Source organism: Nerophis ophidion, linkage group LG21 (assembly GCF_033978795.1).
Source record: "Nerophis ophidion isolate RoL-2023_Sa linkage group LG21, RoL_Noph_v1.0, whole genome shotgun sequence".
In the NCBI taxonomy this organism is placed as follows: Eukaryota; Metazoa; Chordata; class Actinopteri; order Syngnathiformes; family Syngnathidae; genus Nerophis; species Nerophis ophidion.
The window spans coordinates 4,913,675-4,928,561 of record NC_084631.1 but is presented as its reverse complement, the minus strand read 5'-3'; the positions used below and the strand labels follow the sequence as shown (position 1 = coordinate 4,928,561).

Sequence of the window (14,887 nt, the reverse complement as noted above, 5' to 3'; positions counted from 1 at the left end):
AAAAAACAGTCCGCCAAGTCAAATCCCTTGTGTGTCAAACACTTGGCCAATTAAGCGGATTCTGAAAATATTACAAATAAATGTTTTTAAAATGTGTTTAAAAAAATAAAAGGCTAAAATTGGGCAAATAAATCGTGCGTCAGCAACTGAGAGGAGCCTTTGTAATAATAATAATAATAATAATAATTTTAATTAGGGATGCACCGAAATGAAAATGTGTGGCCGAAGCCGAATAAAATTTGAGCGCTTGGCCAAATACCGAATAATAAATGCAGTTTTTCACAACTTTTTTTATATTGCATAAATAGCCTAGAATACATTTTTAAACATGTTTTTCAAATAAAGTACATTTTTATTGAATATTGACATTTTTTAATATTCCAGTAGCTTTTGCGTTTTCAGAAAAAAAAAAAAAAAAACAGTTTTTCATTTATATTAGACCTTCAAACAAAACATGCATTCCAAAAAAAAAAACAAAGTGCATTAAAGTGGATAAACCCACAACAAATGAATTATTGTCCTTTTGGCAAAAGTCTGCTTAGCCACAGTAGATATGCTAATAATGTAAACAGAAGGCCCCACTAAATCTCAATTAAGTGTGTGCTTGTAACCTCATACACTTATACAGGTAGCCTACACAACAGGCTAATAATGTAAACAGAGGCCCCACTAAATCTCAATTAAGTGTGTGCTTGTAACCTCATACACTTATACAGGTAGCCTACACAACAGGCTAATAATGTAAACAGAGGCCCCACTAAATCTCAATTAAGTGTGTGCTTGTAACCTCATACACTTATACAGGTAGCCTACACAACAGGCTAATAATGTAAACAGAGGCCCCACTAAATCTCAATAAGTGTGTGCTTGTAACCTCATACACTTATACAGGTACACAACATATCCCAGGCCAGAACAGATTTGTCAATAACAGTACTTCAGCTTCAGAATAAAAAGAAGGAAACTAACTATGTATAGAACAATTTAAATTTAACACTGCACTTTGGTTGATTGCGTCACCGCGTCAAAAACTTGCGTCACATGCCACTATTCGGCCTTGTTTTTAACTCATTCCACCGAAGGCCGAATGTGGCTTTTTTTGCCATATTCGGTTACCGATTAATCGCTGCATCCCTAATTTTAATACATTTTATTTGGTATAGTGCTTTTCAGAGCACTCAGACGCTTTACAGGATAACATTTTTTAAATATAGAACAGTTAAAAGTAATAATACAAAATACAGGAAATATAAAAGCAGTACATTGTCACAATACATAATAATACAGGACAATTACGAGACAGGACCTTTGTAACCTGTAACGTGTTTTGAAAAGTTTCAGCAACACACTGAGAGAACTGGTTTGAATCGAGAATAAGTTCTGAATCTAGTCGTCACCCCATGAGTCAAATCGTGTGGTGCGTAGAGATTCAAACCTTTTATTATTCAATATAATTGGAATAAAAAACATTTTAAAACTGGTTACATAAACTCCTTTGCTGCTTATGTTCAACTTAGCCTCTAAAATATATATATTTATAAAAGTCATTTTGTACTATTTTTAGAATCAGCTTTATTGGCCAGGTATGTTTAATACAAGGGATTTGACTTGGTAGACCGTGTCAAACATTAAAAGACATCAAAGAGAACAGATCTGTTAATTATTCTAATAAAAGAAAATGGAGCTACTTCAACCCAATCCCAGCTTTACAATACAGTACTTGAATACTTATAAAATACAAAAATGGTAAACTAAAAACTACAGTCTAAATTACAATGATATCAATGAGCATTGTTAAATGCCACAATACGAAGGTGCTGAGTATTCCAGGGTTCGATCCCGGGATCGGCATCTTTCAGTGTGGAGTTCGCATGTTCTCCCCGTGACTGCGTGGGTTCCCTGCGGGTTCTCCGGCTTCTTCCCAACACCAAAAACATGCACCTGGGGATAGGTTGATCGGCAACACTAAATTGGCCCTAGTGTGTGAATGTTGTCTGTCTATCTGTGTTGGCCTTGCGATGAGGTGGCGACTTGTCCAGGGTGTTCCCCGCCCTCCGCCCGAATGCAGCTGAGATAGGCTCCAGCACCCCCTGCCACCCCAAAAGGGACAAGCGGTAGGAAATGAATGGATGTTTAATAGATAGATAGATAGTACTTTATTGATTCCTTCAGGAAAATTAAGATTCCAGCAGCAGTGTACAGAGTTGAGATCAATTTAAATAAAAGTAAATATTGGGGGTTTAAATGGAAACAAAATAGAGAAATATTACAATAAGAATAAAAAATAAAAAGCAACAATGGGAATAACAATATAACAGTAAAATAAGAATATAACAAGACAAAGTAGGCAGTAGTGACCATGTCATGAAAACGTATTGCACTGTTAATGTTTTGCATCCCCTGTCATCCTAGTACCCCCTGGCCCCCGCCCCAGAGAGGAGTTGTACAGTCTAATGGCGTGTGGGACAAAGGAGTTTTTGAGTCTATTAGTCCTGCACTTGGGATGAAGCAGTCTAGAACTGAACAGGCTCCTCTGGCTACTGATAACGCTATGCAGAGGGTGACTGGCATCATCCAGGATGCTCACTAGTTTGTCAACAGTCCTCTTCTCTGCCACCGTCACCAGTGAGTCCAGTTTCATTCCCATTGTAGAACCGGCCCGCCTGATCAGTTTCTCAAGTCTGGAGCTGTCCTTCTTAGATGTACTGCCCCCCCCAGCACACTACACTGGCAACCACAGACTGGTAGTACATCCACAGGATTTTTCTACAAATGTTGAAGGAGTGGAGTCTCCTGAGGAACTACAGCCTGCTCTGTCCTTTCTTGTACTGTTGGTCCAGCTTATTGTCCACCCAAACCCCGAGTACTTGAATGAATCCACGGTCTGTACCTCAACTCCCTCGATCACAATAGGTTGTGACTGTGGACTTGACCTCCTCCCAAAGTCAATGACCAGCTCCTTGGTCAATGTTTTTAATCCAAAAATTGATTCATTTCTGAATGAAATTATTTAAAATCTGAATAAATAATTTTTGAGAATCCCTGTTATTAACCGACTGGCCCACCATTACGATCTACAAAAAGTGAGGAGTGGTAGATTTCGGATGCAGCTAAAATACTCCACGTTTACAGATGATTCATTAATTTGATCTCATCTAAACTATTTCAATGCTCTTTTCCCATCTGTGAATTTGTTTCACATTCCAGTTGGGGTTTGAATCTTTGGGCACTTTACGATTTGATCCCATTCCAATTCCCGGGGTGATGATTCGATTCAGAATCGATTCTGGATACAACCCGATTCTGGATTCAAACCAATTCTCACATTGTTTTTGTTACGACTAATGAAACTGTTCACAGGTTAGAAAAGCTCCTTCTGGTTGCATGGAAATATAACATATTTTAAAAAATTGATTCCAATATATATATATATATATATATATATATATATATATATATATATATAAATAAGTCAGGAAAAAACACAGAGGCTATATCATCCCTACAAGCCTGCATGGAAACCTGCGTAACAGGCTTGTAGGGATGATGTGGATTTGTGCTTTTTCCTGACCTAACGTACGTATATTCCAATCTGCCCACTATATATATATATATATGTATATGTGTGTGTATATATATATATGTACATATATATATATGTATATGTGTGTATATATATATGTATATATATGTGTATATATATATGTGTATATATATATGTGTATATATATATGTGTGTATATATATATATGTGTATATATATATATATGTGTATATATATATATATGTGTATATATATATATATATATATGTATATATGTATATGTATATCTATATCTATATATGTGTATATATATATGTATATATGTATATATATATATGTATATATGTGTATATATGTATATATATATATATGTATATATGTGTATATATGTATATATATATATATGTATATATGTGTATATATGTATATATATATATATGTATATATGTGTATATATGTATATATGTATATGTATATATGTATATATGTATATATATATATGTATATATGTATATGTATATATGTGTATATATATATGTGTATATATATATATGTATATATATATATGTATATATATATATATATATATATGTATATATATATATGTATGTGTGTGTGTGTGTGTGTGTGTATGTATATATGTATGTAGATGTGTGTATGTATGTGTGTGTGTGTATGTATATATGTATGTAGATGTGTGTGAGTGTGTGTGTATATATATATATATATATATACTTTTACTGTATATATAAATAATGTCAAGGTTTTTGTGGTTTATCTGTGCTCAATACCGGGGTAGAGTGGAATATAGCTATGTTAGGTCAGGAAAAAACACAAAAGCGGTATCATCCCTACAAGCTTGATTTGCAGGTTTCCCCGCAGGCTTGTAGGGATTATATATAATTATATACACAAAACTATTTTAAAAACTATAAATCGATTTAATTAATAAAAATCGTGACTCAGATGTAAACATTGTTTACAAAAAGTGAAGGGTGTTAGATTTCGAATTAAGCTAAAATACACTCTAACTTTTACAAGTTGTTTATTTCAACCTCATTCAGAGCAGGCACAAGACATTGAAACTACGTTAAGAACTTGTTGAATGAGGCCCTGACATTGTGCAGCTCAAACATAACGTTGAAATAACATTCGTTTTGACATTTAATCAATCTTGGCTTCTGTCGTTGATTTGACCATTGAATTTTGGTCATTTCCCAACCATTATTCTACAGCACAAATACGTTGAAACAACATGCTTTTTGACAATGTTTAATCAATGTCGGGTTCTTTCGTTGATTTGACCATTTCCCAACCAATAATGTACAACACAAATACAACGTTGAAACAGCATTGATTTTGCCGTTTAATCAATGTCTGGTTCTGTCATTAAATTTGACCATTTCCCAACTATTATGTACAACACGGATACAACGTTAAAACATTTTTTTTTAATGTTTAATCAATGTCGAGTTTTGTCGTTGATTTGACCATATTCCAACCAATAATGTACAACATGAATACATTGTTGAAACAACATTCTTTTTGACGACGTTTAATCAATGTCTGGTTCTGTCATTGATTTGACCATTTCTCAACCAATAATGTTCAATACAAATACAACGTTGAAACATGCTTTTTGATGACTTTTATACAATGTCAGGTTGATTTGACCATTGAAATTTGGTCATTTCCCAGCCAATATTTTATAACACAAACCTAACGTTGAAACAACATGCTTTTTGACAACGTTTAATCAACGTTGAGTTCTGGCGTTGATTTGACCTTTGAATTTTGGTCATTTCCCAACTAACATTATACAACACAAATACAACGTTGAAACAACACGCTTTTTGACGACGTTTAATCAATGTTGCATTCTGATGTTGATTTGACCATTGATTTATTTGACTATAACCCAACCAACACAAATACAACGTTCAAACAACATGCTTTTGACAACGTTTAGTCATTGTCAGGTTTTGTTGTTGATTTGACCATTGATATTTGGTCATTTCCCAACCAATTACAACGTTCTTTTTGACATCGTTTATTCAATGTCAGGTTCTAAAGTTGATTTCCCCGTGGAATTTTGGTAATTTCCCAACCAACAATGTGGATCCAGCGTTGGACTTTAAAGTTGTCTCAATTTAAAAATACAACGGTTTTGCAACGTTGTTTCAAAGTACCCCGCCTTGCGCCCAAATGCAGCTGGGATAGGCTCCAGCCACCCCCAAGACCCTGAGAGGGACCAGCGGTAGAAAATGGACGGATCAATGGATGTTTCCAAATCAGTTTTAAAGGACATGTACGCATAACCACCGTTGTATCAATGTCTTGTGCCTGCTGGGGTAGATGTCCACATCAAACTAGCAGAAAAATGGCACTACAAGTTCCACATATTTTAAGACAGGGGTGCCCATTACGTCGATCGCGAGCTACCAGTCGACCGCGGGGGGTGTGTCAGTCGATCGCCAGCCAGGCTTTTAAAAAAAATAGACCTAAAAATGAGTGATCATCAATCTTCACCAAGACGTCACTTAAATGACATTCACGGTACCGGAGGGTCTTGTGAGATGACGCTGGCTGCTGCAAGATCATTATTATGAAAATATGACCGAGAGGAAGGCGAGAAACACTTTTTATTTCAACAGACTCTCGCGCCGTACCTTCCGTCAAAACTCTAAAGGCCGACTGCACATTTCCTATCTTCACAATAAAAGCCCTGCTTCATGCTGCCTGCGCTAACTAAATACAGAGTCTCGGAAAACTGGCGTGCACAAGCGATCCCTCAGAAAGCTGGCGTGCACATCACTTGTGCACGCCAGCTTTCCGAGACTCTTATTTTGTTAGCGCAGGCAGCATGAAGCAGGGCTTTTATTGTGAAGATAGGAAATGTGCAGTCGGCCTTTAGAGTTTTGACGGAAGGGACGGCGCGAAAGTCTGTTGAAATAAAAAGTGTTTCTCGCCTTCCTCTCTGTCATTTTTTCATAATAATGAACTGGCAGCAGCCAGCGTCATCTCACAAGACCCTCGGGTGCCGTGAATGTCAATCAAGCAAGCTACGGAATTTGCCGCCAATGTTTTTCTTGTAAAGTGTATGGAAGCTGGATGAATTAGATGCCAAAAACCAACCACTTTCATGTGGTATTGTACAGAAAGGACAACTTTTTTTTCTCCTCCATTTGAAAATGTGGGCGTTATCATTACTGTCTGATTCCAATCAATGCAAGTCATCAGAATCAGGTAATACACCAACTTATATTCTTGTCTTTGTGAAAGAAAGACATCTATATGTGTTACACATGCTTGTATTATCATTAAACACATTGAACTTGTTTACAAAAATGTCTCTTTCACAAATAAATAAATATAAATGAGGTAGATCCCCTCGAGTTGGTCAATTGAAAAGTAGCTCGCCTGCAGAAGAAGTTTGGGCACCCCTGTTTTAAGACATATCTTATTATGATTATTTCAGCGTTTTGTCCTTGTCTCTACATTTTCTTGTTGATTTTTTTTTTCTGCATGGTGCAATGGGCTCATAGTGCATTTCAGATTTACTCTGAAAGTTGTGTATATCCCTGACATTTTGTGAGTTGTGTACTGGATCATTTCGCCTTGTGGTTCTGTCGGGAAACATCTTTGATTTCTTCCGTTTTTATCCCAAATGTTTACTCGCAAAGTCCTTGATTGTGTGGGTTAAAGCAAAGGTGGTGGTGTTTTGCTACTCCGGTCGTTCATGCTAAATTGTAGCAAGCCCCTCCTCTCGCAGGAATGCTAAGTAGAAATAGGTCTTTAAATCCTCACAATTTGTAGTTTCACGTGTAGCAACTGGAGCTCTGCAATCTTAATTGTCATGTCAGTTAGTGTAGTACGGTGGTTATTGTGCACAGCACTTTAGTACGTTTCTTTCCTAACCCTCCTCTGTGTGTCTGTTGACAGGCGTGCCCGGCCTTGCTGGAGCAACTCCAACACTTTGAGTCTCTTCGGGAGAGAAAGAACGACGACAAAAGGAGAGCTGAACCGTTGGAAAAGCCCCTCAGCATCCGGGTCGGTGACAGCCAGGTGGTGAAGGGAGCAGCCGGGGTCACCACGCCGCTCTCGGTCGCTCAGAGCATTGGGTAAATTCCCAAGATGGCCAACAATGTCGTCTTTTATCGTAACAGTGCTGTGACATTTATGTCCTCGCAGGAAGAAAAGGGCCTTGGTGAGTAAGGTGAATGGGGAGCTTTGGGACCTTGGGCGCCCCCTGGAGGCTGACTGTGAACTACAGCTTCTTGGGTTTGACACACCTGAAGGCACGCAGGTAAAGCTGGATTTTGGTCCTAGCGCTCATCCAGGGGTGTCCAAACTAAGGGTGGCATGTCGCACGACCTCATCAGTCCCAGATGTGCGAAGATTATAATTTTTTTTTCATTCATTTTTATTTATCCCCTTCATTGATGTGCATCTTTGATCGATAGACAATTATACCTCAATTATACAATTTTAAATTCACACAACAATGTCTGAGAAGGAGCAGGATGAAGTGAAGTGAATTGTGAAGTGAATTATATTTATATAGCGCTTTTCTCTAGTGACTCAAAGCGCTTTACATAGTGAAACCCAATATCGAAGTTACATTTAAACGAGTGTGGGTGGCACTGGGAGCAGGTGGGTAAAGTGTCTTGCCCAAGGACACAACGGCAGTGACTAGGATGGCGGAAGCGGGAATCGAACCTGCAACCCTCAAATTGCTGGCACGGCCACTCTACCAACCGAGCTTCTAGTTTCCTGCCCCCTTTGACATAATACATAGTCTTACTTTATGGATGTCATTTAAAGCAGGGGTCACCAACCTTTTTGAAACCAAGAGCTACTTCTTGGGTGCTGATTAATGCGAAAGGGCTACCAGTTTGATACACACTTAAATAAATTGCCAGAAATAGCCAATTTTCTCAATTTACCTTTAATAAATAAATCTATACATATAAAAAAAATGGGTATTTCGGTCTGTCATTCCGTCGTACATTTTCTTCCTTTTACAGGTTTTTTGTAGAGAATAAATGATGAAAATAACACTTAATTGAACGGTTTAAAAGAGAAGAAAACGCGAAAAAAAATGAAAATTACATTTTGAAACATAGTTTATCTTCAATTTCGACTTCAAAATTCAGCCGAAAAAAATAAAAAAAATAATTTATGGAACATCATTAGTCATTTTTCCTGATTAAGATTAATTTTAGAATTTTGGTGACATGTTTTAAATAGGTTAAAATCCAATCTGCACCTTGTTAGAATATATAACAAATTTGACCAAGCTATATTTCTAACAAAGACAAATCATTATTTCTTCTAGATTTTCCAGAACAAAATCTTTAAAAGAAATTCAAAAGACTTTGAAGTCAGATTTAAATTTGATTCTACAGATTTTGCATATTTGCCAGAATAATGTTTTTAAATTTTAATCATAAGTTTGAAGAAATATTTCACAAATATTCCGTGTCGAAAAAACCGAAGCTAAAATGAAGACTTAAATTAAAATGTGTTTATTATTATTTACAATAAAAAAAATACTTGAACATTGATTTAAATTGTCAGGAAAGAAGAGGAAAGAAGTCAAAAGGTATATGTGTTTAAAAATCTTAAAATCTTTTTTAAGGTTGCATTTTTTCTCTAAAATTGTCTTTCTGAAAGTTATAAGAAGCAAAGTAAAAAAATAAATGAATTTATTTAAACAAGTGAAGACCAAGTCTTTAAAATATTTTCTTGGATTTTCAAATTCTATTTGAGTTTTGTCTCTCTTAGAATTAAAAATGTTGCGCAGAGCGAGTCCAGCTTGCTAGTAAATAAATAAAATTTAAAAAATAGAGGCAGCTCACTGGTAAGTGCTGCTATTTGAGCTATTTTTAGAACAGGCCAGCGGGCGACTCATCTGGTCCTTACGGGCTACCTGGTGTTGGTGACCCCTGCTTTAAACCAACAAATACATCCAAATGTAATGAAAGAATCAAAAAACACAACAAGTGCAAAACTTCATAAAGTATAAACCAAAGAGAGAAAATAATAATATACACCTCACGGAATGATACAAAGCAAATATAAGACCAGACAAAAAAATAAGTAAAGTAATAATTAAAAAGCAAAATGTAAACACTTATGGCTGTCCTTATGATCTTATTGTTCTATCTTTATATATTTTTTTCAATTGGAATATATTTTTACAGTCTTTTATCTCATTGTAAAGAGAATTCCACAATTTCCCCCCCACCACTGATGTACACATTTGTTTTAAAGTTGTCCTTGAATCACATCACTTGCTGGTCGTGCAATATTTTATAGCAACGTTTCTCAAAGTGTGGTGGGGCGCGAGGAACGGGAGGAAATTTCACTTTAATTTTTTGTTATATTCCATCCATCCATCCATCCATCATCTTCCGCTTATCCAAGGTCGGGTCGCGGGGGCAACAGCCTAAGCAGGGAAGCCCAGACTTCCCTCTCCCCAGCCACTTCGTCTAGCTCTTCCCGGGGGATCCCGAGGCGTTCCCAGGCCAGCCGGGAGACATAGTCTTCCCAACGTGTCCTGGGTCTTCCCCGTGGCCTCCTACCGGTTGGACGTGCCCTAAACACCTCCCTAGGGAGGCGTTCGGGTGGCATCCTGACCAGATGCCCGAACCACCTCATCTGGCTCCTCTCCATGTGGAGGAGCAGCGGCTTTACTTTGAGTTCCTCCCGGATGGCAGAGCTTCTCACCCTATCTCTAAGGGAGAGACCCAAACTCATTTGGGCCGCTTGTACCCGTGATCTTATCCTTTCGGTCATGACCCAAAGCTCATGACCATAGGTGAGGATGGGAACGTAGATCGACCGGTAAATTGAGAGCTTTGCCTTCCGGCTCAGCTCCTTCTTCACCACAACGGATCGATACAACGTCCGCATTACTGAAGACGCCGCACCGATCCGCCTGTCGATCTCACGATCCACTCTTCCCCCACTCGTGAACAAGACTCCTAGGTACTTGAACTCCTCCACTTGGGGCAGGGTCTCCTCCCTGATTAGATTTTTTTTTTTTTTACTATGATTTCATTTTCTATACACACTGTAAATCACTTTGTGATTCTGTCTGTAAAATCAGCTGTATAAATAAATGTAAATTACTTATTTTTGCTCTGGGCTTTAAATTTCTAGGTAGGAGCGAAAGTTTCACAGACATAGCAACAGTAACTAATGGGGGCGGGCTAAGCGGAACCACAATTACATAAAATGGATACATTTGTGACTCGCACCTCAAAGGTCTTCGAGCCAGAGCCAGGACCTGCAGAGAAACAAAATCTGACGGGCTTAATCAACCAAAAAGCCAACCGAAAAGAAAATATGATGAAGGGTATCTTGCTCTTGGATTCACGGCAACGGTGGTGGGGGCAGAGGAGAGACCCCTATGTGTTCTGTGTCTAAAACCGCTAGCAGCAGACCCAACAAATTAAAGAGACACCTCGAGACCACACACCCCAATCACATCAATAAGCCACTTGATTTCTTTCAAAGAAAACTGCCTAAGTAGTTATTTTATTTATTATTGAGCTTGATGCAAGTTATACCACAGCTGCACAGTTATTTTATTTATTATTGAACTTGATGTTATTGAGTTTGAATGTATACAACTTGAATGTTACTTGATGTTCATTCATTTTGAAAATGTTAAGCTTGGCATTAGCGTTCTGTTGGGGCGATGGGGGCAGGTGGGGCTTGAAAACTCCCCCTTGTCCAAAGTGGGGGATGACAAAAAAAGTTTGAGAACCACTGTTTTATAGGGTGTCAAAAAAAATAATTTTTTTTAGAATGAATCGAGATTTATTTCTAACAATTCTTGACATCGATGAAAAAATATATATATCAATAAATGTTGGCCCTGTGATGAGGTGGCGACTTGTCCAGGGTGTACACCGCCTTCCGCCCGAATGCAGCTGAGATAGGCTCCAGCTACCCCGAACGGGACAAGCGGTAGGAAATGGATGGATATATATACATAGGCGCCGATCTACATTTCTACCGGTGGGTGCGCGGTGTGTGTGTGTGTGTATTAGTGTTGTCCCGATACCAATATTTTGGTACCGGTACTTTTCTAAATAAAGGGGACCACAAAAAATGTCCTCATTGACTTTATTTTAACAAAAAAAAAATCTTAGGGTACACTAAACATATGTGTCTTATTGCCAGTTTGTCCTTAAAGAAAATAGTGAACATGCAAGACAACTTGTCTTGTTGAACGACTGAAGCTCTACATAAAACAAGAATGGGAAAGAATTCCACTTTCAAAGCTTCAACAATTAGTTTCCTCAGTTCCCAAACGTTTATTGAGTGTTGTTAAAAGAAAAGGGGATGTAACACAGTGGTGAACATGCCCTTTCCCAACTACTTTGGCACGTGTTGCTGCCATGACATTTTAAGTTAATTATTATTTGAACATCAAATATCTTGTCTTTGTCGTGCATTCAATTGAATATGGGTTGAAAATTATTTGCAAATCACTGTATTCCATTTATATTTACATCCAACACAATTCCCAAACTCATATGGAAAAAGGGTTCGTAGGTCAAAATTCATAACAAAATTGATTTTGAGTCATTATTTTTTGAGTAATGACAGTTTAAGAGAGAAAAAACAGCCTGCATTGCAGCTTTGTGTTATTAGAGTCAACAGTGCACATTTTACCTGTATGCTTTTTTATTCCACCTTTTTATGTTTTTTTTTTTTTTTTTTTTTGCAATAGTATTTTTGTTCCTTGCTTCTCTTTCACTTTGGACACCCCTGGCTTATGTGATCCACACAATGAAATGTAATAATATTGTTTCATAACCAAAGGACCAATATAAGATTATTTCATTGTTTTTCATAATGTAATTTTTAATCTACCAATAACTTCACCTGGACCTGCAAAATGCACTTTTCTGTTCTTCCTTTTTCTACCAAATTGTGACTTCTCAAGCATCCTGTTATTACCGTTATGACCACCAGATGTCGCTGCCATGCACATAAACAAGGAGACCGCATTGCTGTGAGGAATACTATAAAATAGGGGTCACCAACCTTTTTGAAACCAAGAGCTACTTCTTGGGTACTAATCAATGCGAAGGGCTACCAGTTTGATACACACTTAAATAAATTGCCAGAAATAGCCAATTTGCTCAATTTACCTTTAATAAATAAATCTATAAATATAAAAAAAATGGGTATTTCTGTCTGTCATTCCGTCTATTTTTTTTCTTTTTACGGAAGTTTTTTTTTAAGAGAATAAATGATGAAAAAAACACTTAATTGAAGGGTTTGAAAGAAGAGAAAACAGGAAAAAAATGAAAATTTAATTTTGAAACATAGTTTATCTTCAATTTTGACTCACTAAAATTCAACTGAAAAAAGAAGAGAAAAACTAGCTAATTAGAATCTTTTTGAAAAAATTTAAAATAATTTCTTTAACATCATTAGTAATTTTTCCTGATTAAGATTAATTTTAGAATTTTGATGACATGTTTTAAATAGGTTAAAATCCAATCTGCATTTTGTTAGAATATATAACAAATTGGACCAAGCTATATTTCTAACAAAGATAAATCATTATTTCTTCTAGATTTACCCGAACAAAAATTTTAAAAGAAATTCCAAAGACTTTGAAATGAGATTTAAATTTAATTCTACAGATTTTCTAGATTTGCCAGGATAACTTTTTTGAATTTTAATCATAAGTTCAAAGAAATATTTCACAAATATTGTTTGTCGAAAAAACAAAAGCTAAAATGAAGAATTAAATTAAAATGTATTTATTATTTTTTACAATAAAAAAAATAAAAAAATACTTGAACATCGATTTAAATTGTCAGGAAAGAAGAGGAAGAAATGTAAAAGGTAAAAAGGTATATGTGTTTAAAAATCCTAAAATCATTTTTAAGGTGTATTTTTTCTCTAAAATTGTCTTTCTGAAAGTTATAAGAAGCAAAGTAAAAAATTAAATGAATTTATTTAAACAAGTGAAGACCAAGTCTTTAAAATATTTTCTTGGATTTTCAAGCTCTATTTGAGTTTTGTATCTCTTAGAATTAAAAATGTCGAGCAAAGCGAGACCAGCTTGCTAGTAAATAAATAAAATAAAAAAATAGAGGCAGCTCACTGGTAAGTGCTGCTATTTGAGCTATTTTTAGAACAGGCCAGCGGGCGACTCATCTGGTCCTTATGGGCGACCTGGCGTGGGTGACCCCTGCTCTAAAATATATTAGTAAAATATTTCCAGCATTTAGACCAGGGGTGCCCATTACGTCGATCGCGAGCTACCAGTCGACCGCGGGGGGTGTGTCAGTCGATCTCCAGCCAGGCTTTTAAAAAAAATAGACCTAAAAATGAGTGATCATCAATCTTCACCAAGACGTCACTTAAATGACATTCACGGTACCGGAGGGTCTTGTGAGATGACGCTGGCTGCTGCAAGATCATTATTATGAAAATATGACCGAGAGGAAGGCGAGAAACACTTTTTATTTCAACAGACTCTCGCGCCGTACCTTCCGTCAAAACTCTAAAGGCCGACTGCACATTTCCTATCTTCACAATAAAAGCCCTGCTTCATGCTGTCTGCGCTAACTAAATACAGAGTCTCGGAAAACTGGCGTGCACAAGCGATCCCTCAGAAAGCTGGCGTGCACATCACTTGTGCGCGCCAGCTTTCCGAGACTCTTATTTTGTTAGCGCAGGCAGCATGAAGCAGGGCTTTTATTGTGAAGATAGGAAATGTGCAGTCGGCCTTTAGAGTTTTGACGGAAGTCTGTTGAAATAAAAAGTGTTTCTCGCCTTCCTCTCTGTCATTTTTTCATAATAATGAACTGGCAGCAGCCAGCGTCATCTCACAAGACCCTCGGGTGCCGTGAATGTCAATCAAGCAAGCTACGGAATTTGCCGCCAATGTTTTTCTTGTAAAGTGTATGGAAGCTGGATGAATTAGATGCCAAAAACCAACCACTTTCATGTGGTATTGTACAGAAAGGACAACTTTTTTTCTCCTCCATTTGAAAATGTGGGCGTTATCATCATTACTGTCTGATTCCAATCAATGCAAGTCATCAGAATCAGGTAATACACCAACTTATATTCTTGTCTTTGTGAAAGAAAGACATCTATATGTGTTACACATGCTTGTATTATCATTAAACACATTGAACTTGTTTACAAAAATGTCTCTTTCATAAATAAATAAATATAAATGATATATAGAAATGAGGTAGATCCCCTCGAGTTGGTCCATTGAAAAGTAGCTCGCCTGCAGAAAAAGTGTGGGCACCCCTGATTTAGACTAATAAAAAAAGTCCTCTTAATGGCCTC

General features: G+C 36.8%; 1 protein-coding gene across 2 annotated transcripts in view; it reads left to right on the top strand.

The window, feature by feature from the left end:
• The window catches only part of LOC133539608 (threonine--tRNA ligase 1, cytoplasmic-like), a 159,486-nt gene that overhangs the window by 75,381 nt on the left and 69,218 nt on the right, over window positions 1-14,887 (top strand). Inside the window, exons 2-3 of one of the 2 annotated variants that reach the window (XM_061881650.1) lie at window positions 7,487-7,665; window positions 7,736-7,850. In XM_061881650.1, the coding sequence (XP_061737634.1) occupies window positions 7,487-7,665; window positions 7,736-7,850 (294 nt within the window). Of the gene's footprint in view, window positions 1-7,486; window positions 7,667-7,735; window positions 7,851-14,887 lie in introns of those variants that run through there. The other variant, XR_009803447.1, reaches the window with a different exon arrangement.